This window comes from Carlito syrichta, unplaced genomic scaffold (genome assembly GCF_000164805.1).
Source record: "Carlito syrichta isolate Samal-C Ts95f unplaced genomic scaffold, Tarsius_syrichta-2.0.1 Scaffold303237, whole genome shotgun sequence".
Lineage (NCBI taxonomy): Eukaryota > Metazoa > Chordata > Mammalia > Primates > Tarsiidae > Carlito > Carlito syrichta.
Genome location: NW_007247333.1, coordinates 67100 through 90359, shown reverse-complemented (window position 1 = coordinate 90359; position 23260 = coordinate 67100). Strand labels below are relative to the sequence as shown.

Genomic DNA, 23260 nt, shown 5'->3' with positions numbered 1-23260 from the left:
GGCAGGTGTACAAGGTGCGCCATGTCCACTGGAAGACGTGGCTCGCCATCAAGTGCTCGCCGAGCCTGCACGTCGACGACAGGTTAGCGGCGGTCCGGGCGGGGGCGCTGGGGCGGGGGACGGCGCGCGGTGGCGGGGCGGGGTCGGGGTGCCTGGATTCCGGGAGTCTCCTTCTCTCCACCGGACTCACCTCCGGAGCAACCTCGGAGGGGAGACCAGAAGCCGGGAGAGGCCCTGAGCGCCCGGCAGTGCCCGCTCGGCTTGCCCCGGCGGCGTTGCTTTGGTGGACCCCGGGTCTCACTGAACACATCCGGGCCCGGGCATGTGGCTCCTTGAAGTTTACACACAAATATTAAAAATCTGCCGTAAATGGTGAACACCCCCCCATGGCAAAAAAAAGTTGCTTTTCGAAGGTGTACTCCGCATCCCTCAGATTATACATAGACCATAGTCGACCCACCCAGTCGAACAGTGGCAGCTCTGTGTCCTCGGGGGCCGAGGTTGCCCGGGACGCCGTAAAGTGCCCGGTCGTGCTCCACACCCTTCCCGAGTGGCTCCGGACTTTTGGGGTCGCGAGCCCGCTGTGCTCCTCCGACTAGCGCCCTTTGGAGGCGCCTCTGGCCCGCCTCGGACCCGTCTGGGCGCTGCGGTCTGCGCCGGGCTTAGGAGAATTACAATGTGGGCATCCGGGCTTTGTGAGTGTAGTTAGACTCTTCGACTTACTTAGTAATTTATGTTGGGGCACAAATTGGTGTAAGGCGGTAATTATTTCGGTCGGAAGCACCGGCTTGGTTCGGGCGAGGCTTCCTTGGCTCCCGGGCGCTTGCGCGTTGGGACTGCGGGGCTCGGGCCTGGCCGGGGTCGGGCGGGGAACCGGGATCTCGCTCGGCCCAGCACACCTTCGATTTAGCTGAGGTAATTTTGAGACCTAACTTCTGGGAAAGGGCCTTGCATTAGGTGTTCTGTGTCGATTCCAGAGGGCCCTCCTGCACCCCAGTTTCCCCGTCCAAAAGCCAGGATGGAACCTGCCGGTTCCTCCCTAACAGGTGTTCTGGTTTATAAAACGACTGCGGAGGTCGCAGAGCCGCCCCTGTTAGAGTCAGTGGATCGATTGTGGTCTTTGCGTAATTTTGGGGGGTGAGGAGGAATATTCTTGAAAAAGCAACTTTTTTTGTGTGTGCAAACTTGATAGTTTACGGTTGAGTTTTAATATTTATTTGTAAGCTTCAATTTAGTACATTTTATACTGTAGTGCAGCCTCCATTCTACATGGAAGCTGTGTTGTATTTTACCTGGCAAGTTCCTTACACGGGGTCAGCCCTGAGTGCGCATACACTCAGAAAAGCAGCTCCTTTTACATACCATTTAGCCTTTGCCTGGTTTCAAATGCTTGGCTGAGTGAGTGATGGGGCCCGAAGCCCCAGCTTTTCCGTAGAAGGGTAGTGATACTTGTGTCAGGGTGGTGGTGTGTGCTGTCTCCCCACGAGGTAACTAGTATTCCTCAAGGCCCCAGTCTGCTCCCTTTGTGTTTTCCTCTTTGGCTAGGTGACTATGGTAGCTTTTGCTGTGACTATTGGTAGCTTTTGCTGTAACCCTCAAATCCAGTGTTTCTTGGACACTTCAGTAGCATGGTGACCAGCATCATAAAGTCACCATTAGTTAAAAGGTGAGATGCTTACTGAGGCCGAGGAAACACTCTTCCTTCCCTGTGTGCCCCCCAGAACTTGGGAGGGAGATTCTCAGGCCAGGAGGGGCGCTGTGGTTATTTTGATGAAATCCAAACCACTTTGAATACCAGCCAGAAGTCAGGTTCTGGAAGGTAAAACTTTTTTTTAAGGGGAATTTTTACCCTCTTGGGGACACTTGTCTGATGCAGTCTTCTAGTTGAAGTGACCTTTATCAGTGAAGATTTTAATACCAATTTCTTGTATTGCAAACAAGCATTTCTCTGCACTGACTCATCAGCCTGCATCCTTCAAACCTTCTGTTATTTCCAGTGACCAGCCCCTTGTTTCTTGGGTGGCCTAGTTGGGGGTAGGGTTTCTTCACTCGAGGCGGGTCACTTAGGATCTTGCATAGCCTGGTTGAAAAGTGTTTTGTCCTTTACCTGGAAGCCTTTCCTGCCCTGCCCAAAGCAGGCAGGTGGTGGCATGTCAGGTAGCTTGGTCGAGGTCAGCATCCCCTAGCAGGAAGCATTTCACCTCCTGCACTCTGCCGGCCGGTAGAGCAGGCTGGAGTTTGGCATTTGTTGCAGTGGTTGATTGTTCTGCACTGAGAAGATAAGGTGGTCAGACCCCAGCTATCTGTGAAGAGGTTGACTCCTTTGGGTTAATGATTGACGGTGTTCTGCTTGAGCTTCTTCTTATCAGTTCGCATCGATCCTGCTGTGGCCCAGGAGTAACTGGGTCCATTGCAGCCTTACACGGTTGCCCCTCTAAGCCTTGAAGTAGTTATGCTATCCATCCTGACAATTTTTCAGTGCTCCTCGCTGAGCTGCTGCCCACCTCAGCCTCCTATTATTTGCAAGGCGTTCCCTGGATTGGAGTATAGGATTTTCCTGGAGTCTCCAGTGTGTAGACCCCAGCCCTGTAGCCCTCCTAGCTGTCTTGGACATTTGCATCCGGGCCTTTCCCCAGGGTGATTGGAGTCATTTATGGCCCTCTCACTTGTTGCATGGGGACCCACCACAGCTATAGGTGTGGGCAAGACTGATTTGCTTGTTTCAGGGCTGCTACCCCTCAAGGTGGGCTGGGATCTCCTGGCTGTCCTGTCCCAGTCTTTATCCACCCTTTGACCATAGCTAGCCCTCATTCCCTGTGCCCACTTTGGGCTTTCCCACCAGCAGACTGCCCCAGGCCATGTGCATGTGCAGTTCTGTTTGGGAAAAGTGGAAGTTGCCTTCCTCCAATGCCCAGTGAGGCTCCCTGGGGGCAGGAAGGTGCCTGCCAAGGGGGTCTACCAAGGGGACCTGGTAGTTCACAAGTGGCACCTCACTGATCTGAATTTACCCTCCTTGTAGGACTTGGTGCTTAGAGGGTCTCATCAGTGACTTTAGAGAGACATCTGGCCTCCCTGGGTGACCCTCACTGGGGGTCACAGGGCCTAGATTGGAGTATAGAGATGGGCGGCGCCATTACCAGTTTGGAGAGAATAAAGGGCCTGTCTCCCCTTTCTCCCCCTGCAGCCCCCAGCTGAGAGGATGTTCAGAATAACAAAGCACCTGGCCCAGGCGTGCCAGAAGCAGCTAATACCGTTCCGCGCCGGCTAGTCGGGGCGAGCCTGAGCAAACTCTGGGTTTGTAACTACAGAGCTGACAATTGGACAAGCCCATTTCTTGTCAGTTTTAAAAATAGCAGTGTGGGAACCCCTCCGAGGCTCCCTGGGAACATAATTGGATTGGTGTGCAGAGCCTGGATGAGAGGCATCGGCTAACACATGATGAAACCATTTTTCCGGCCGTGTTTTCCCCAAGGTGGTTCCCAGGTTGCTCCTGCAGGGCTCTTTGTTACCTGAGCGAGTGTCCTGTCGTCGTCCCCCCTCCCCCCCCACCTTCTTTTCCCATGGCTGATTGCTTCTTCACCTTTGCCAGACTGTGTCCTAGGGGCCTGTTCTTTCCCCCTCTCTAAGATACAGGCTTCTAGAGGGAAGCCGCCATTGCTGCCCTCAGCAAGGGTTTAGAATTTCTGACTGAATCAGGAGAACCCTGTGGCTTCCCTAGAAAGTTTCTTTAGGAAATGATGGGTGTGATGACATTTCTGATATTTCTCCCTTCTCCGGTGCCCTCCCTGGGGTGGGAGGATACACTTTGGCTAGCCCTAAATAAGAAGGAAATCAAATTAATGTCAGTGTGTATCTTTAAGACGTTGAACCCTAACTTGGTCCTATTAATGCCCAGAGATTTTCCACCTGGAACCCAAAGGGGGGTGTAAGGGCGTGGGGGCTCTTTCTTTGTTCCTGCTTGGAAGCAGAATCAGTGAAGGAAATGGGAATGGGATACTACCCTGCTGAGTGTCCCTCATTGGAGCTGCACGTGAGCCACATCACAGGTTTTAAGGTTATGTCTTAATTAACACTGATGTCAGGGATTCTGGTGGCCTGGAAATGTTGCCATCACTATTAACAGTAAGAAATGGGATTTGGTAATCAGGGCACAGGGGCTCATTCCTGTTATCCCAGCACTTTGGGAGGCCAGGAGTGAGAGTCACTTGAGGACAGGAGTTGGATACCAGCCTGGGCAAGACATCCACACAGTAAAAAAAAAAAAAAAAAAAGAAATGTGATTTGGTGACGGCATGAACCTGCTGGACACTTGGCACCGCAATGTTCCTGTGCTCCCAGCACACAGACTCAGGGGCTAGTTTCAGAATCTTTCCAGGTCTTGAAATAATCATAAAAAAACAGTTCCTTTGTGTGGTCATCAACACAAACCAGACACTGGTTAGAAGAAAAAACTGTGTTAAAATAATTGTCATTGATTAAAAAGCAGTTGGTGGTTTTTTCCTCTCTCCCAGCACAGTGCACTTCTAAATTTCCCTTGTCAGAAACACCTTTTCCTGAAGCTCCAGGAAAGGCCCCCTTCAGGCTTATTGAATTGCAAATGCTACCGGGCGACACCCGACCCGAGAGGGGCCTGAGCTTCCTAAAGCTGCCTGAACACCCCAGGCTGTGCGTCCTGGGAGCCACTGAAGAAGGGTCTGAATTTGAGCTTGGTGGTTACTAGACAATAAATGATATGAGAAGTGTCTGTGGAAGTGCTGACCCTTCTGAACAAAATCCAGGCTGGTGTGTGAGGGAGTCCTTCCCCCATCACTTCCACTCCTGGGCCTTGAGCCTATAACTGAGCAGTCCTGGGATTCCTCTCCTGGCCTGAGGCATTTCTGATAGCCCAGTCTTGAAGAAGGTGATTTTGCCCCTGGAAACAATAACTTATTTTCAAAGAAGGCTGATTTTCCTCAAGGAAGTGTCCTGAAAGGGAGGGGGAAGTCACATCAGCCTCCCTCCAGGCATTTGTGCAAAGTCAGGGTGGACTCCCTCAGGAGATCTGAGCTGGGACTGACTTTCAGGTGCGAGTGGCAGTTCTTTTCTGTTTTATTTTAAAGAAGGCAAATGGGGTCTTGGTTCTGCAGAAAGGGCCCGGGGCAGGGAGAGGGTGGAGAACTTGCTGAACTTGGTGCACTGGGGAAGGTGTGATCTGCTGCCAGCCAGTGAATGTTAGAGTCACTAATGAGCTCACTTTGCCGTCAGAAGTCACCTGGGTTTTATGTATTGAGCCCTTTGGGCAAATAGAAGAAAACACTTACTTGCAGAGTGGTTCAGAGCTTGCATTTAGTAAGATATTCAGCCTGCTTTTAATTGACTTTGTTCTCAGAGTACATATTTGCAATCAGGTTTGGCTCAGAGAGATGGCTCTCAGAAAGTCTGTTTCAGGTGGAAAAATGATTCTTGTTAATGGCTTGCGAGTAAACACTCAACAGTCTTACCACAAAGAGTCCTCAAGTGATTCTACCTCCCTGGCTACACTGGAAGTTGGTCTCTAAGTCCTCAAGAAGGACTTCTGCTAGTGACACCTGGGCCCTGGGCTCTGAGAAGGGACACCCACACCGGTAGACAAGGGTTTTTAAAGAAAATAAAAGCAATCGGAAACAGAAGCATCATAACTCTGATTCTTAACAAGGTATAAAACAAGCAGCAGTTGATATAAGGTCCTGTCCAGCAACTTGGGACTGAGGGACTTGCAGCAGTAGTAGTTGTGCTAGTACCAGTTTGAGTAACCTTGAGGGTCTCAGCCTCGTGTTTTCTTCCCAGAAGAGGACAGAGAGGAGCCCAGGTGTGTTGCTTTCCTTCTCCTTCGGTGACCAGTTTTATTTTAGGTGATGCTTGACGTTGATGTGGGGCCCTCGACTTCCTTTTTGTCCAATGCCTGTTGGAAGGGGTTGAACTCCTGGACTGGCCTGTTAGTTACCCAGCTGGGGACGGCTCCATTGTGCTCACTGGAATCTGTGGCTGCAGGGAGGAGGTAGCCTGGCCAGGGCGCTGTCACCCATCACAAATCCTGGCACTATGGCATTTCCCCTAGCCGAAGGGAGCAGCTCACAACATCCTGGTGTCAGGCAGCACTTCAGCCCAGTCCGAGAATTCCCCACAGGCTGGCGCTACACCTTTGTGGACATTTTGCCAAGAGGTCAGGCCACACATCATGCCCCCTTTTGTCGTATAAGAATTGGAGGATTCGTTTCTCATGCTTGTTTCACTTGTTCCTAAGTGGAATTCCTTGCTCTGTGAGTTTATTCAGCATACTCTTGCTTTCCTGCCGCAGCAGCCCTCTCCTTCCATGCCCCTGTTGGGGCTGCCCAGCTGCTCCCGATGGAGAGCCAGAGTGGTCTCTGTGTGCCTCTTTCCTCTTACATCCAGTCAGTATCCAGTCTTACTGATTACCCCTGCAGAGTGTGTCATGCTTTGCTGGCTTCCCCCCTCCACTTTGCCCCAAATGGTCCATGGTGACCCCTCTGCTGGCCTCCTTGATCCACCAGGCTCTTCACGGGTCTCAACCTTCTGGCCTCCCACAGGCCCTTCCTGCCATCCCTTTCTTGCTCTGACTTCAGGTTTCCCTTGATTCTCCCAGCGCCCCTGGCCTTTCTATTTACAGGTGTTAGATTTTCAGGTATGCTTCTTTTTTCGTATAATTCCCCATCTTTCTAGAAGGTCAACATAAACACCATGAAGGCAGGAAGTGGTTTCTTGTCACCAATTCTAACATGTGTGTGTTCAGTAAATACTTGTTTGAAACCGTTTAAAATAAAGGGAAGGTTAATATTGGACATACTCAAATGGTGACTCTAGATGGTGTAGTTTACCTTAAATTTGGCTGAAAATGCATTAACTTCATTTACAGCAGGCATTCTCAGACTTGCAACCATTGCATTTGGGACCAGAAAAGTCTCTGCCTTGGGCTGTCTTGTGAGTTGGAGGATATTTAGTAGCATCCGTCAGTCATGGCAATCAGAATATCTCCAGACATTGTCCAGTGTGCCCAGTGGGCTATACCCAGGAGTCCAAGCCCCCAGTGCCTGTATGGGAACTTCCTGGCGAGAGCTCAGCACAGGGCAGAACTTTTGGAGGGTGGAAGGATCCAGAGGGCTCCTCCTGGTCTTGTTCCTCCTGCGTAGAAAATGTTTCCTAACTGTAAGGGAGATCTGAGAGGAATTGGAGTCCCACCTGGGAATTCAGATCCATAAGTGGACATGCTTTGTTGGCACCCTTGGGATTCTCCAGCAGGCCAGAAGGGGAGGGAGGTTGATGGTTTCCCAGCAGCTGCTCCAGGGTTTTTCCCAGGAGGAGCGGGCTGGGTCTGGTCTCTGGGAGGCTCTGGTGGTAGTAGCCGTGATGGGGCTATGGGCAAGGGCTCTGTGCAGGCAGAGGTGCTCAGTTCCCTGCTCCAGTAGGCTGGGTCTCTCTGGGTGTGGTTCTGGGCACTTTCTTTAGGGAGCTTGTTATTATGAGAAAGCAGATTTCCCAGCCCCAACCTGGAAGTCATTCTCAAGGAGCGAGTCCTGGGAACCTGCATTCCAGCCAGCTTCCTTGGGACCTCCCACTGTGTCTGTGTTCGAGAACCACTAACCTAGATCCTGCATGGCCAATACATATCTTGGGAGGATTCAAGCTTCTACCCTGAATGTACTCTAAGACTTTGACCCATGATGCTAGTGCAGACCAGTGGGAATCTGGTCTGTAAAAAAAAAAGAAAAAAGAGAAAAACACCAGCAAAGTGACCTTAGCCCAGGGATTGAAGAACTTTCTCCAGGCAGGGCTAGAAAGTAAAAATACTTTAGGATTTGCAGGCCACAGGGCCTCTGTTGCAATGACTCCTCTGTGCTTTGAAGTGCAAAGCAGCCATGGCCAATATGTAAATGAATGGGTGAGACTGTCTTCCAGTAAAAGTTTATTTACGCAAACAGGTGGCAGGCTGTGGGCAACAGCTTGGCAGTTTCTCACAAGGTTAAACATAGAACTCCACATGACCCAGCAACTCTATACCTGGGTATGTTTCCAAAAGAATTGGAAGCAGGTACTCTAGGTGTTTGTCCTCTGGCTTGTGCAGATGTGTAGCTTACTCCCAAGCACCAAGAGCAGAGAGATGGGTAAACAAAATGTAACCTATTCGTACCATGGAATATTATTCAGCCCTAACAAGGATGGAGGTTTTGACATATGCTACAGCATAAACAGACCTTGAAAACGTGCTTAGTGAAATCAGCCAGACACAGGACAAATACTGTATAATTCCACAGAGACAGAAAGTAGAAAAGAAGTTACCAGGCACCAAGAGAGAGCAAAGGAGCTATTGTTTAAAGGGTGCGATATTTTTGTTGGGGATGGTAGGAAGTTTTGGGTAGTGATGGTCATACAACGTTGCGAATGTGTGGAATGCCACGGAATCAGACACTTGTGAATGGTTAAAATGGTAAATAATATGTCATGTCTCTTGTACTATATTTAACATTTGTTACTTAAAATATGGTGGCTGGCTGGATTTGTCCCTTGGCAGACGCATGCTTTAGACTCGTGCTGTTTCATTAGTTTGAGCGTGAGACAGGGATTGGGATGAAACAGAGGTGAGTTGGGTTCCTCAGGTAAATAGCTAGTTGAAAGTCGAACCTGAACCTCTCTTCCCTCATCTCTAGAGAAGGGATTGCCAACCTGCACTTGCTGACCCCAAGACCCCAGTCATTGACCCACTACTGTCTGTAGGTGTGCAGATAACTGTTAGACTGTCTCTCCTCCTCCCTTCTCATAACTCTGGGAAATCAGCATAGGTGCATGCATGCAGCTTTAGGACTGAAATTCTGGAAGGCCCAGGATTTAATGATACGACATGCAAGTGTGTTCTGTGTTTGTGCATTTGAGTAATTTTCTTGGCCATCTGGGGCTGTTTGTCCTGTGGCTGGGGGGTTTTGTGTCTCTAGCTGAGTGACCACTGTATGTTCCTCATACTCTTGGACTTTTTTTAGGGAGCGCATGGAGCTTCTGGAAGAAGCTAAGAAGATGGAGATGGCCAAATTCCGCTACATCCTGCCTGTGTATGGCATCTGCCAGGAGCCCGTGGGTCTGGTCATGGAGTACATGGAGACTGGCTCCCTGGAGAAGCTACTGGCCTCGGAGCCGCTCCCGTGGGACCTGCGCTTCCGAATCGTCCATGAGACAGCCGTGGGCATGAACTTCCTGCACTGTATGGCCCCGCCACTATTACACCTGGATCTGAAGCCAGCAAACATCCTGCTGGACGCTCACTACCATGTCAAGGTGGGTACCTGCACAGTGTCCACGGGAGCTGAGCAGAGTGAATCTGTCTCCAGTGCAGTGGAGTGTTGAGACTAGGGTAGAGGCGCAACAAGAGGCCTTGAAACCAAGGACTTTCCCAGCATAGGGACTCTAGGAGTCTAAGTTTGTGGTGGTTGGTATAAATGCTATATACCAAGCAACTGGAAGATGGGCCTGTGAATGTCTTGGTACGTGACTGGTTCTGGCAAAGGAGATGGGTTCACAGATTCTGGTCTTACTGAGTCGTAGGAAATCAGGTTGGAAATCAAACTATGAACGAGGTGTGTCTTTGTGAGACCTCAGGTTTCACAGCAAAGAGGTGTATTTCCCCTCAATGGTTTCAGGGGCTGGGCTATACAAATATGGGGGTGCTCTGCAGAGGACCACAGAGTGTTGTGGACAGAGTGCCTGAAGAGAGGCTTCTTTTCCCATCTGCCCTGTCCCTGCCTTGGGGAGAGTGTGGAGAGGCAGGATGGAGTTGGCCAAGGCCTGGGAGCTTTACTGTTTTTTCTTTGATAAGTTTATAAAATGCAGAAAAATATGAGGGTTAATGTAACGAAAACTGCTCTGGTTGCATGGTATTGGCAGTTATTAACATCTTTATCTTCCATCAATGTTGTCTTATTTCATGTTTCTCCCTTGGTGGCCTTTGTGTCCAAGATTGTACTGTTGTTGATACTGTGGATGGCACATGCCGTGGTTTTCTCCATGTGATGAGAGTCACAAGCTATTGGGAGGTTTGGAATTCTCCACTGTCCACTAGTGGTTGCCTTGGCCTGGACATGAGAAGGAGCTGAGATGGGACAAGCAGAGGAGTCTGGATTTCGTGGATGGGACAAGCAGAGGAGTCTCGCTGCTTGCTTTGCCTGCTTTGCTGGCCCTGGTGGCACAGTGCTTCCAGACCTCTTTTTAGGCCTGACCATTAATTAGGAAAGACCTGAATTCAGGGCCCCACCCTTCCCCTGAGCTCTCAGGTGGAACAGGGGAGCGGTGGCCCATGTGGCATGTGCACAGCCGCTCCCTGTGCCTAGATTCTGTGGCCATGCCATGCGCCTCACTCAGCCAGGTGAGGCGGTGGAGGGAGATTGATATTTTCACTCTGGGCAGTGATTACAAGTGTGTCTTGTAAGTAGGGTTTGCACAATAATACAATTTTGCTAGGAGATGTAAGCGCTGTTCTGCCAAGTGAACCACTTGGTTTTTGTTTTGATTTTAGAGATAGGGTCTTGCTGTGTTGCCCAAGCTGGTCTTGATCTCCTGGCCTCAAGCATTCCTCCCACCTCAGCTTCCTAAAGTGCTGGGATTACAGGCATAGTACCCGGCCAAATGACTTGGTTTAAATTGGCCCTAGTGTGGTGTCTGCTCATGTTCTGGGATCCCTGGGATTCCTATTTCCTATGATGAGCCGGGCTGGGCTTCTCATATGGCCCTCCACTCTCAGCTGGCATTGATAGGGTTCTTCCTGGGTAGTGCAGGAATAGCAAAATCTCTGCTTTCAATTGTGTACTATATACTAGAAAGGGTCTTCCGAGGTTTCACCTGCAGGAGTGGCCCTCATCCTCAGCAGAATGCAGAGCGGACAGTGGCTCCTGGTTCTCGTTAAACTGGGGCTCAGAGGGTTAAATGAGCAGCCAGTGTTATCCAGCTGTGAGTCATGGTGCAGAAGTTGGAACCTGATCCTGTAGCCTCCTGAGCCCTCAATTTCCACCTGACCTGCTGCTGTGCTTGTCACATCAGGAAACAAAATGACCGCAGTGCATAGTGGTCACTCCAAGGTGGAGTAGGTGGCCAGTGGGCAGGGCATGGAGAAGGCCCCTTGGGATTGGTGAGAGGTGGGGCCAACTTTCTGCTGTGAGGAGGAGGGATGGGGAGGCAGGTGAAGAGCCTCCAGGAAACTGCCCAGTAAGTCTGGAAAACATGAGGTTTCTCATGCAGGAGGCACAGCTGGATTAGAATAGAGGGTAAAAGACCTCATGCCCTGTCTTTAAGGACTGCAGAATAAGGAGAAGGTTGCTGGGGACATGCTTTTCTCAGAGAGATTGCTGTCACATGCACATCGGGTATTGGCCAGACACGCCAGGTGTAGGACAGGCAACTGTGACCCTTTGAGGGTGACTGTGGTCCTTTGAGGATGACCACAGCCCTCTGAAGGTGACCGTGGTCCTTTGAAGGTGATCACAACCTGGTGTCTTTCCAGAGGCACGCAGTGTCATTGCCACAGCTTTGGCTCACCAGGTCCCTTTCTATCTGCCTACAAGTCTCCTGATGGGGCATACTGAATGTTTGGGGGGGGAAATATGTGGATGTTCCTCAAAGGACACAATGACCATGTCCTTGGGAACATGGTCTCTGGAGCCATTACCCAGCCTGGGGGTGGGTGAGGGAGGGAGAATGCTTGCCACAAGTTATTATATTTGATGTTTAAAGTGCTTAGCATGGAGCCTGGTCCCAGGAAGTGCTTGGCAGGGTTGGTGCTGGTGGTCATTCTGTTACTAGTAGATGATCACTTTCAAGTTAGGGATATTAATGCTCATCTGGGCATCTTCCCCAGCCCAGGGCACACAGTAGGCATTTAGGAAGTGAGTGCCCTCCTCTGCCTGAGAGTCTGCAGGCTTGTCCTCCTGTGGGGCATTTCACCACTGAATTGAGGTTCTTTAGTTTGACTATGCCCCCATCCATCCACCCCCACTGCCCCCCTCCCTGAATGTGATTTTGAAGACCTGGCGAATGACAGTCTCAGTGGGTGAAGGTTCTATAAAGAATCAGTGTGTAGCTGGGCTTGGTGGCTCAGCCTGTAATCCCGCACCTTGGGAGGCTGAGGTGTATTGATTGCCTGAGCCTGTGGGTTCAAGACCTGCCTGGGCAACTTGGCGAGACTCATCTCTACAATAAATCAAAAATTAGCCGGGCGTGGTAGCGCGCGCCTGTAGTTCCAGCTACTTGGAAGGCTGAGGCGCCAGGATTGCCAGCGCCCAGCAGGTCGAGGCTGTGGTGGCCAGGCGCGGCCACTGCACTCCAGTCTGGGTGACAGAGTGAGACTCCAACTCAAGGAAAAAAAAAAAAAGAATCAGTGGGTCAGTAGGGAACCCAGGATCACTATGGAGCAAGAGGGAAGCCCTGGTAGATGACTGCATCTGCGTGGCTCCCCTGGAACATGATAGTACCCCACATACCCTCACAGGCCCTGGAAAGGTCACTTTTGTGTGACACCCTTCTTAATCAGGCATGTGAGTCACCATCAAGAAGCCCCAAAACAAACAGAAAAAGGTATTTACATAACATGCTTCTTTTCTTCTTAGAAATAGCTGTGTGTGTGCAGGGTCAGGAACTGCTTGAAGCTCTGAGAGTCAGTGCTTTTGGTCCTGAGGACGAAGGCTGGGAGCATTGCGTGGGTTGGCCATCAGGCTCCCAGGTGGTGTTCTGTAGATAGTCACTTGAAGCAAGAAGACTTTAATCTAGAATCTTGAAATTCGACCCTCAGCTGCCATTTCACCTGCCTCGTAACTGATACGGGCCAACTTTTTGTACATAGCATGATTAGAACTGAGAATTCCACTGTAAGCCCCTGCTTTTCGAAGTACATTATGGACACATAATACTAAGTTAATGATCACCATTATTCAGTATTCATTTCACTAAATATCAATATTAAAATAGTAATCATCATTAATTTCAAGGTAAAAATAAAATAATTTGTTTTAAAGTCTCAGGGTGCACTTATATATCCAGTTGACCAGAACAGACCGTATTAATAGGGTTACACGAGAGTCGTGTTCTTCTGTGACTTAAAATGCTTTTCTCTCTAAGACAGGCAAGCCCTGCTGGGCTGCTGTCAACCTTGCCCACCTGGATGGACCCTTAGGTTGAAGGACTGTGTGCTTAGGGTCACCTGGGAGCCCTGAGTTCTTTGGGGATACTGAGTCAGCTGCCAACCTGAGCGTGTGTATGTCATGAGGCATTTACTCTTCGTGTGGTTGCCTCAGTGGCCCAGAGTTGAGGATGCAGGGCGGGGGCGGGCAGCTCCGGGCAGGCCAGTAAGAAGGGCAGAGGACAGTCCAGTGGCCCAGAGCCCAGGACTAGAGGGAGGGGCATGCAGAAGGTCCTAGACACTCCCAGAATTCCAAGTTCTGAGTGTGCATTTTTACACCAGAGGTTTTCCAGGAATTTCTGCTTATTTTCTTTCCACGAAGTATATTTTGGAATGTCCAGCTCTGTCTGACAATGGCAAAGAAGGAGGAAAGGCTGCAGGCCAGGGGACGTACCAGGGCGAGACCTCACAGCCCAGACCCTGTCATTTCTGAATTAAGATGTTTCAAGCTGCTAAACCTAGTTGGAGTTAAACTTCCTCTGTTCATAGACTTGTTTTGAGAGTCATGGCACACTGTCCCGTCTTCCCACTTCTAGTTCCAGCTGCTTTAGGGATTTGCAGGATCCAGTGTTATTCTGGGTAACAGCAGTTTCCTCACCAGTGGGGGAGGAGGGTGTCTCTTAAGGACTACACTGGCTCAAAGGCCACAGGACAAATAAGACTGGGAGTGGCCCAGAGTTGGCCTTGGCATAGCCTGACCATGAAGATGAGGGGGCAGGGAGGGTGGGAAGGGGGAAAATGGAGGAATAGGGGTGGGAGAGGGAGTGAGGGGATGGCTGGTCCCTTCTTCAAGTCTTTCTTCCTTTACCTTCCCACAGATATGACAGAGACTCTTGACACTGATTGGCAGTATGACACCAGCCCCTTTGGCTCACTTTATGGGTGTGGCCAGGCTGGAATTAAAGACCTGACTCAGCCCCATTTCCTCTCACTCCTTAGGTGTGTTTGAGGAGGAGCCCAGGAATTAATTAAAAGGCTTTTAAAAAAAAATCCATAAGCCTCCTAGGAGAATGGAGGCTGTTTTCCATGAGGATCAGGAGTCTCATTAATGCACATGAGGTGGGCTTCAGCCCACACAGTTTCAGAGCCTTCAAAGGGGTCTTATTTATTTATTTATTTTGAGTCACAGTCTCACTTTATTGCCCATGCTGGAGTGCTGTGGCATGCTTACTGTCACCTTGACCTGCTGGGCTCAGGTGATCTTTTCACCCAACCCTTCTAAGTAGCTGGAACTACTGGAGCACACCACCGCATGCTAACACACACACACACACACACACACACAAACAAACACAAATTTTTTTTTTTTTTTTTTTTTTTACTTGTAGAGATGAGGTCTCACCATGTTGCCCAGGCTGGTCTTGAATCCCTGGGCTCAGGGAATCTTCTTGCCTTTGCCTCCCAGAGTGCTGGGATTATAGACCTGAGCCACCATGCCCAGACTAAGGGGTCTAATTTATACTAGAAATGGGGACACTGGCAGAAAAGGAGATTCCTCAGAGAGGCCTGGAAAGGCGGGCTGGGGTTCGGTGAAGGTCTCCAGTTGTGGATTTAAGGGAGCTTCAAGGATGCTCTTGCCCAAAGGAGACCTGCCTCCCACAGATGCGCACAGAGGTATGGTTCAGGGGGAGCGGGTGTCCCGTTACCCTTCAAAGCTGCCCACAGGGTTTTTGTCAGACCTTTACTCTAATGCCTCGTGTTTGGTGAAGAAGCCAGGAAGTGTCTGTTGATCACAAAGCACTCCAGGTGGAGGAAGCTGCAAGGTGTGTGTTTTGTGGCTTTAAAGGGCTTCTGAAGGTGTGTTTCCTATAAAGAACTTGCAGCCATTTGCCTACCTCCCTGGCTGGAGGATCACATAACCAGATCCCCGAGACCCCCCAGCAAGTGAACCTGATTGTCACATGTCGTGTCACTCTTTATGTAATACTCTAAAGCTTGGTTTTCTTCTTTATCCTAACTGGGCTGTCAACCTTGATGGCAAACATGATGCCTTAAACAAGTTAGAAGACACTTCTTCCCAAGTTCTCTCTCCCTGTGAATTCCTTTCTTAAAGCGTCATCTTTTCCCTGTCCATCAAGTGCGTGGCTCCTGATGCCTCCAGACCTGGTTCTGCCCCAGCGCCTGCCTCGTTGCCAGTCTGGGCCAGACTGCCTGGAGAAGCACAGGCCTTGAGTCTCTTGGAAAACCCCTAGTAATGCAGCCCAGGCAACCCACCCTTAGGGATTGCAGAGGGGAGCTTTTGACAAAGCATCCTAAATTGTCACCATGGAAGACTGATGGACTCTCTCTGCCTGTTGTTGTAGATTTCTGATTTCGGGCTGGCCAAGTGCAATGGGCTGTCCCATTCGCATGACCTCAGCATGGACGGCCTGTTTGGCACCATTGCCTACCTTCCTCCAGAGCGCATCCGGGAGAAGAGCCGGCTCTTTGATACCAAGCATGATGTGTACAGGTGGGTGACGTACTGCCCCTGTCCCCCATGCATGCTGGGGGCTCTGAACCCTGATGCGTCATGCCTTGAGCAGTAGCTTTGGGAAAAGCTCCTGGTGCCAGTCAGATGTGAGGTTCAGTCTAAGTGAAAGGGGCGTGGCTTGTGAGGCTTGGAGTTCTTTTTTTTTCTTTTTGAGTTAGAGTTTCACTCTGTCTCCCAGGCTGAAATGCAGTGGTTCACGGCCACCACTGCCTCAACCCACTACTGGGTTCAGGTGATCCTTCTGCCTCAGCCTTGCAAGTAGCTACCACGCCCGGCTAAGTTTTTGATTTGTTGTAGAGATGAGGTCTCACCAAGATGCCCAAATTGATCTCAAACCCATGGGCTCAGGTAATCCTCTCACCTCAGCCTCCCAAAGTGCTGGGATTATAGGTGTGAGCCACTGTGCCCAGCTGGCTTGGGGTTCTTAGCCAGTGGATACAGGCCACCCCAGGAGCATAAGAAACGTTTCTTTCTACCAAGTGTTGCAACTGAGAAAAATGTTCCTGGTTGGGACCACTTCAAGCCAATTGCAACCAGATAGTCACCCTGCACAGTCAGAGCTTTGGTGTTTTTATGAAACGTGGGTTTTTTGACTTGTCCATTGGAAGAACTTGCAGCTCTCAGGGGCCTATGTGTCTATATGCATGTGGACTTGGGCTCTCCAGAATTCACTCTCTGATTTTGTGGAGTGAGCAGCTCACACCTCCTAATGTCACTTAACCTTATTGAGGCTGCTCCCAAACTCAGCCAGTGGGGTTTATGTACCTAGGGCACAGTTCCTAGTCACTGCGTTCCCTCTTTTTTCAAGCTGTAAAGGTCTGAGTTACACAGACTTCTTGGAGAAGAAAAGAGGGAAAGGGAGTGTAAGTGCGGACTTAAGCCTCTCATTGTGGTTGTCCTCCTGTGCTTTGTGACTCTGACCTGGCCCAGAGCATTTCAGCTCTGCCTTTCAGTGCCACCTGCCTACAGTCCTGGCTGACTGGTTTAACAATAGCCATTATGCTTGTGCTTAGCCAGGCCTTTGAGTGGTGAGTCCCCTGGGGAATGTCACTTTGCAGCTTGCAGTTTGGGGAGGGAATAGAGTTGGGAGTTTCAAATTTTGAACGTGCAGTTTCAATTATTTATTTATTTATGTATTTATTGAGTCAGGGTCTTACTTTGTCACCCAGAGTGGAGTGCAGTGGCATGATCATGGCTCACCATAGCCTCGTTGACCTCTTAGACTCAGGCAGTCCTTCTGCCTCAGCCTTCCGATTAGCTGGGACTATAGGTGCACATCAACATGCCCAGCTATATTTTTTTTAGAGACTAGGCCTTGCTCTCTTGCCTAGACTGGACTCAAACTCCTTGGCTCAAGCAGTCCTCTCATCTCAGCCTCCCAAAATGGTGGCATGAGCCACACTTACAGGTGTGAGCCACAATACCTGGCCTCAGTTAATTCAGTGGTACATTCTTGTGTTTCTAAAAAGCAGCCACTGGCCAGGCTCGGTGGCTTAGCCTGTAATCCCAGCACTTTGGGAGGATGAGGCGAGTGGATTGCCTGAGCCTGTGGGTTTGAGACCAGCCCAGGCAACTTGGTGAGACCTCATCTATACAATAAATCAAAAACTAGCCGGGTATGGTAGCGCATGCCTGTAGTTCCAGCTACTTGAAAGGTTGAGGTGAAGGTTTGCCAGAGCCCAGCAGGTCGATGCTGGGGTGTCCCGTGAGCATGCCACTGCACTCCAGTCTGGGCAACAGAGTGAGACTCCAACTCAAAAAAAAAAAGCAGCCACTGCCATCAACTCATTGTTCCTTGGTAGCTCAATTTCTGAACTCCCTTCTTTTGTTTTTTAAAAATTCATCAGATTGAGCTCTTTTTTTGTGTATCTAGAGTAATTAATATATGTTAATATATCCCTAATAAATACATTCCTTAAATGTCTCCTCTCCCCGAAAAAAATCCTGCTTTGGGATGTTCAGCTGGATTGCCTCCTGATTTCTCTAACAACCTCTGGTGAACTCTCATTGAGCCTCTGTCAGGAACATTTTGATCAGAACCCGAATCTCTGTTTTAAAAGAATGAGATCCTTGGAGAGGGGAGGGGGATGTAAATTGCCCCCTCATTCATTTTTCAGCAAATGCCTGAGCACATGCTCTGTGCCTGGCGCTTGCAAGAAGAGGGCAGTGATTGAAGCATTTGGGCATTTGCCCCAGTGTAGGACTGTACCCCCATCGGGGAGCGCTTTTGAAGATTCAAAACCCAATCGGGGAGTTTAAGTCTGTTGTTTGATAGCTGAGCTGTCACTGGTACTGTAGAGCTTTTGCTCTTCCTGAAAGCTCATGAGAAGCCTCTCGGTGTTGTCTTTCTCTGAAAGACTTCAGCGCGGCTACGCCTGCTGCCTTGAGCCCTCAGCTCTGTAGCCCCAGATCACAGACGCTCATGTGCCTGGTTTCTCTTCCAGCTTTGCCATCGTGATCTGGGGTGTGCTCACACAGAAAAAGCCGTTTGCAGGTGAGTGGCCCTGTCTTTGAGGTGTTGTGTGTTTGTCTTTCCTAGAATAACTTGGGGATGTCCTGCTAGCCCTTTTCTGTCTTTGGCACCTGTGATCCATACTCCTGTGGGTGTGGCTCTGTGGTGGGATTTGAATGTTGGAAAATCACGGGTTTGAAGGGGCCATTCAACAGTTTCTTTTTTTAAAAATGTAATTTTATTTTAGAGTAAAATAAAATATTAGCTGGGTGTGGTGGTGTGTGCCTGTAATTCCAGCTACTTGGAAGGCTGAGGCGGAAGGATCACCTGAGCCCAGCAGGTCAAGGCTGCGGTGGCCGTGAGCATGCTACTACACTCCAGCCTGGGCGACAGAATGAGACTCAATCTCAAAAAAATAAATACTTTATTTTAGAGGATTCACTACATGAGTAGGTTGCATGCAGGTGAAATTTGAGCTGCCAGCAGGCCCTCTCTCCCCTTGACAGTGGACTGGGTACCCTCTGTTTGCCACATGCCCTCTCCCCACTCTTTCCCTCCCTCCCCTAGTGGTGTCCAGTGTCTGTCAAGCCCACCTTTGTGCTTGTGTGACCAGTGATCAGGGCCTGCTTTTGAGTGAGAACATGTGGTGTTCAGTACTTTGTATCTGTGCTAGTTTACTTAGTATGGTGGTCTCCAGCTGCATCCATGTTGCTGTGAAGTCCATGATTTTGTTCTTTATGGCTGCATGATATTCCATCGCATATTAATATATGTACCACATTTCTTTTTCCAGTGCACTTTCAATGGGCATCTGGGTTGGTTCCATGTTTTTGTTATTATGAATAGTTCAACAGATTCTTTTAGGTGCCATTAGTAGAATTCATATAAAATTGGTCATTTTAGCCACATAAGGTATGTAACTCAGTGACAGTAAGTATATTCACAGTGCTGTACAGGCATCACATTCTTAACCTCCCAAAAGGAAACCCGTGCCCTTTAAGCAACCACTCTGCATTCCTTCCTTTCCCAACCCCTGGCAACCACTAATCTGCTTTCTGTCTCTTTGGATTTACCTGTTCTGGATATTTCCAGTTAATTATTATTTTTTTCCTTGATTTGGAGTCTTACTTTCTCACCCAGGCTGGAGTGTACCTCAACCTCCTGGGCTCAGGCAATCCTTACACTTCAGCCTCCCAAGTAAGTGGGACTACATATAGGTGCATGCCAGTATGCCTTGGCTAATTTTGAGTTTTTTTGGTAGAGATGAGGTCTCACCGTGTTGCCCAGGCTAGTCTTGAACCCCTGGGCTCCCAGTGTGCTGGGATTACAGGCATGAGCCACATGACAAAATTTACCACATGAACCACTTTGAGTTGTGTTGAGTGCACCCACATGGTCGTGCAGGTGACCTCCTGAACTATTCAGCTCTGTGAATTTGCACACAGGCTTGGGTCCCTTGCCCAGCTAGAATGCCACATTTCAAGGCAACCACCCTTTTGACATCCATCCTCAAAGGTAGAATACCTTGGCACATTAATTGTAAAAATCAAGTACTTTTTAGCTTTATTGGGGAAATATTCCCTTTTTTCCTGTAGACTACTCATGATATGTTGTGGTATGACCATCAATGTCTAAAAATAAAGAGCAAAGTCAAGGTGTGGCCTACAGGTTGGGAGCCCCTTGCTGGTTAGGGCATGAACTAGGGTTCGATGCATGGGAAACATGCCAGGGAGAGGAGAGACCCTCCCAGCATCACAGGACCTAGAGTATCTTGACAGCTTTTAAAAATCCCAATAGAGGCACGATGGCTCACACCTATCTTCTCATCACTTTGGGAGGCCAAGGTTGGAGGATTGTTTGAACCCAGGAGTTCGAGACCAGCTTGGGCAACATAGCAAGATCTCATCTCTATTTTTAAATTAAAAAAAAAAAGAAGAGTGGAATATGTTATGACCCTCTTCCAGCAAGGCTATGTCTGGGCTGTCTGATCACCACACCTTCTTCCCCGTGGAGGTCCATGGCCTGGATGCTTTAGAGTGTGGCAGCATGCCAAATGGCATGAAACAGCCTGATAGATGGAACACCTGAAGCCAGGCCCAGGTGTCATATTGAGGTCCAGGCCCTGTTCTTGATTGCCCAGTAGATAGGAGGTTCAAGGTGCAGGAGCACGTAGCAGCTCACGAGGATTTCCCGTCCATATTTGGCAGAACGGAGTCCAGGTGTTCACTTTAGCTCACTTGCATTTTATTCAGAAGACCTGTTGGTTTTGGAAGTCTGAATTATCCTGGAAGTAACATGAAGATACTTAAGATAGTTGTTGCTCAAGATTTAACGGGAAAGTGGAACAAAGCCTCAGTATAGAATCCTGGCAGCTGTGGGTGACTCCACGCCTTCTGGGACAGCAACCTTTAAGGAGCTGCTGCCCTGTGGGCGTATTTGGAACTGGGAGTTGGGAAGGGCTGTCGGGAACAATGAACTTGAAGTCCAGCTTAATGGGCTGTGTAGTTTTAGACTGAGCAGGAAAAAGAGGTTGGCCCACCGAGGGTCACCTTGAACCTGTCCCAATCAGGGCAGAAGTTGGAGCCAAAATAATAAGATAATAATAATAATAGAGCCTGTGCATGCTGCTGAGGGAAGTTGGAAAGAAGAGACATTGAGAATTGAAGGGAAAGCCCCCCCACCCCAACACACCCCAACCTTGGCATATCCACAGAGAGATACCAGCTGGGGGCCTGACCTTGGGATGGGAATTGGAGTTGAGAAAGATTTCTTCCCATTGTAGGGAAAGTTGGGTCCCTGTGGGTGATGATCGCCATGGCTCTAGCATTTATTAGAATTGCACGCATGGGTGGGCTCGGCTCTTGATAAAACACGTCTCATCAGATTGTGTTCTCTTTTGAACCCGATCTTCCTTTAAATTGGATGTCTGGAGAGATGCGTTCTGTGACCTGACACACTGACTCCATCTGCTAGACCATAACCCTGGGAAAGAGTAGATTTCAAACCAGGGACATGGAAAATGGTGTGTGAGGATAAAGGTCCCAGGAAGCTCTGGCTTTGAAAAGGGGAGTGAAGGCGCCTTTTGAGGTTCGTGTGGGGCACGAACCTTGTGGGTTCCCATACTTGTCACTTCCTCCTGAAAATGAGGTGGCACCCCTAACCTGCACGCCTTCCCCTGGCAGATGAGAAAAACATCCTGCACATCATGGTGAAGGTGGTGAAGGGCCACCGCCCAGAGCTACCACCTGTCTGCCGAGCCCGGCCCCGCGCCTGCAGTGACCTCATACGCCTCATGCAGCGGTGCTGGCATGAGGAGCCACGGGAGCGGCCCACCTTCCAAGGTGAGTGCCCCGAGAGGGGCCTGGTGTGGATCTCCCCAGGACATCCTGCTGATATTGCAGGAGACAGGTTATGACCAGGCTAGGCTTGGAGAACCGACTCGAGTGGGGAACCAGGTATATAGATGGGGGACTGGGGCGGAGGGGGTTGCTTAGCACCCACTGCAGCCTCCATCACTCAGGGCCGGGATAGGCTGGCTGGCACTGAGTGGTCCCTCCAGCCATCCACTCCCCTGGCCGGGTCCACCATCCAGAGGAATCTGGACATGGCACCTTGGGTTCAGACGTGGCCGTGCCCCTTCCAGGAGACTCACCTGGCTGTGGTCTGCAGCACAAGCTTGTCCTTCCCTAGGGTCTTGACCTCCTAGAGGAGATGTGTCTCTGGGGTAGGAAAGTAACCCTGATGAAATTGAAATGAGTCGTTGCATTCGGAGCTACGGCAGAGAGCAGCACGTGATGTTGGTATATCCCTGATGTATGGGGGTGCCAAAAAATGTATAGACATTTTGAGAGACGCTATAATCAGAAGTGTCTGGACACCTAAGGTAACCACTTTGAGCACCTTTTATGATTACAGAAGTCAAATGTGACTTGTATTCATCTTTTGTTACTGGTGTGTATTGAATATTACAATTTTAATATAGTTTTTCCTTTCTTAAAATGTATGTACATTATTTTGGCACCCTCTGTATATATTCCTAAAGGGATCACTTCCCAGTGCCAGCAGCCCTGCTCTGGTGTGTCTAATGGGTGGGGCTCTCAGGAAGCCTTCCACTCTGAGTCTGGTGAGCCTGCAAGTTATTGCTGATGGTGGGGGGGCTTGGCCTTGGCTGGCAGTCACCTAAGTGGGGCCCCAGGGCCTGCCTGCTGAGCTCAGCCTGGGACAAACCATGTGAGAATTCTCAGTGCCCACGAGGCTGGATGTCTAAGTAAAATGTATGTGAAAGTCATCTGAGTGATACACCCCTTTTGTTTTCTCCCCAAAAGAAATCACTTCTGAGACCGAGGCCCTATGTGAGAAGCCTGAAGATGAAGTAAAAGAAGTGGCTCGAGATTTGGACCTGAAGAGTTCCCAGGAGCCCAAGAGCGAGGTAGCAGACTCCTCCAGCAGGGTCTTTGTGTCTCCTCGGTGTCTGGGCTGGGATTTTCCTAGTCATGTGCCTCCCTGTGGATTCCCTGCCAGCCTGGACCAAGCTCCCTGTTTCTGACCCTGTGCCATCCCCTCCTCCATTTGAAGTGTAGGTCCCACGGATGGTTCCAGGTTCACTGCCCGACAGTGTCCCCATCCTCCTCTCCTGGCTGTGATTGTGTACGAGTGCCTGCTTCCTTGACATTTAACAACTACTCACTGATGTGCCACACCCAGCAGCTACTTGGATGTGCTTTGAACAGTGGGGATCAGAAGGTCTAGTCCCTGCTGGGCCTGTTGGTAGAGGGAGATCTGGTGTTGGGTGACTCTGTACCCCAGCATAGAGATCTGGCTATATTTATGTATGTATGTATATATGTTGGGGTCTCTGTTGCCCAGGCTGAAGTGCAGTGGCATGATTGATCACAGCTTACTGCAACCTCAACCTCCTGGGCTCAGACACTCCTGCCTCAACCTCCCAAGTAGCTGGGACTACAGGCACATGCCACCACTTCCGGCTAATTTTTTTGTAGAAATGAGACCTCGCTATATTGTTCAGACTGATCCCAAACTCCTAGGCTCAAGAGATCCTCCTGCCTCTGTCTCCCAAAGTGCTAGGATTTTAGGCATGAGCCACTGTGCCCAGCTGATCTGGCCCCCCTTTTTTTTTTTTTTTTTTTTT

General features: G+C 49.7%; 1 protein-coding gene across 1 annotated transcript in view; it reads left to right on the top strand.

The window, feature by feature from the left end:
- RIPK4 (receptor interacting serine/threonine kinase 4) overlaps positions 1-23260 on the top strand; it is a 29421-nt gene continuing 6161 nt past the window's right edge. Inside the window, exons 1-6 of the mRNA XM_008058180.1 lie at positions 1-82; positions 9009-9300; positions 15490-15638; positions 18104-18153; positions 21294-21452; positions 22437-22540. Of these exons, the coding sequence (XP_008056371.1) occupies positions 9016-9300; positions 15490-15638; positions 18104-18153; positions 21294-21452; positions 22437-22540 (747 nt within the window). The 5' untranslated portion in view covers positions 1-82; positions 9009-9015. The remainder of the gene's footprint in view (positions 83-9008; positions 9301-15489; positions 15639-18103; positions 18154-21293; positions 21453-22436; positions 22541-23260) is intronic.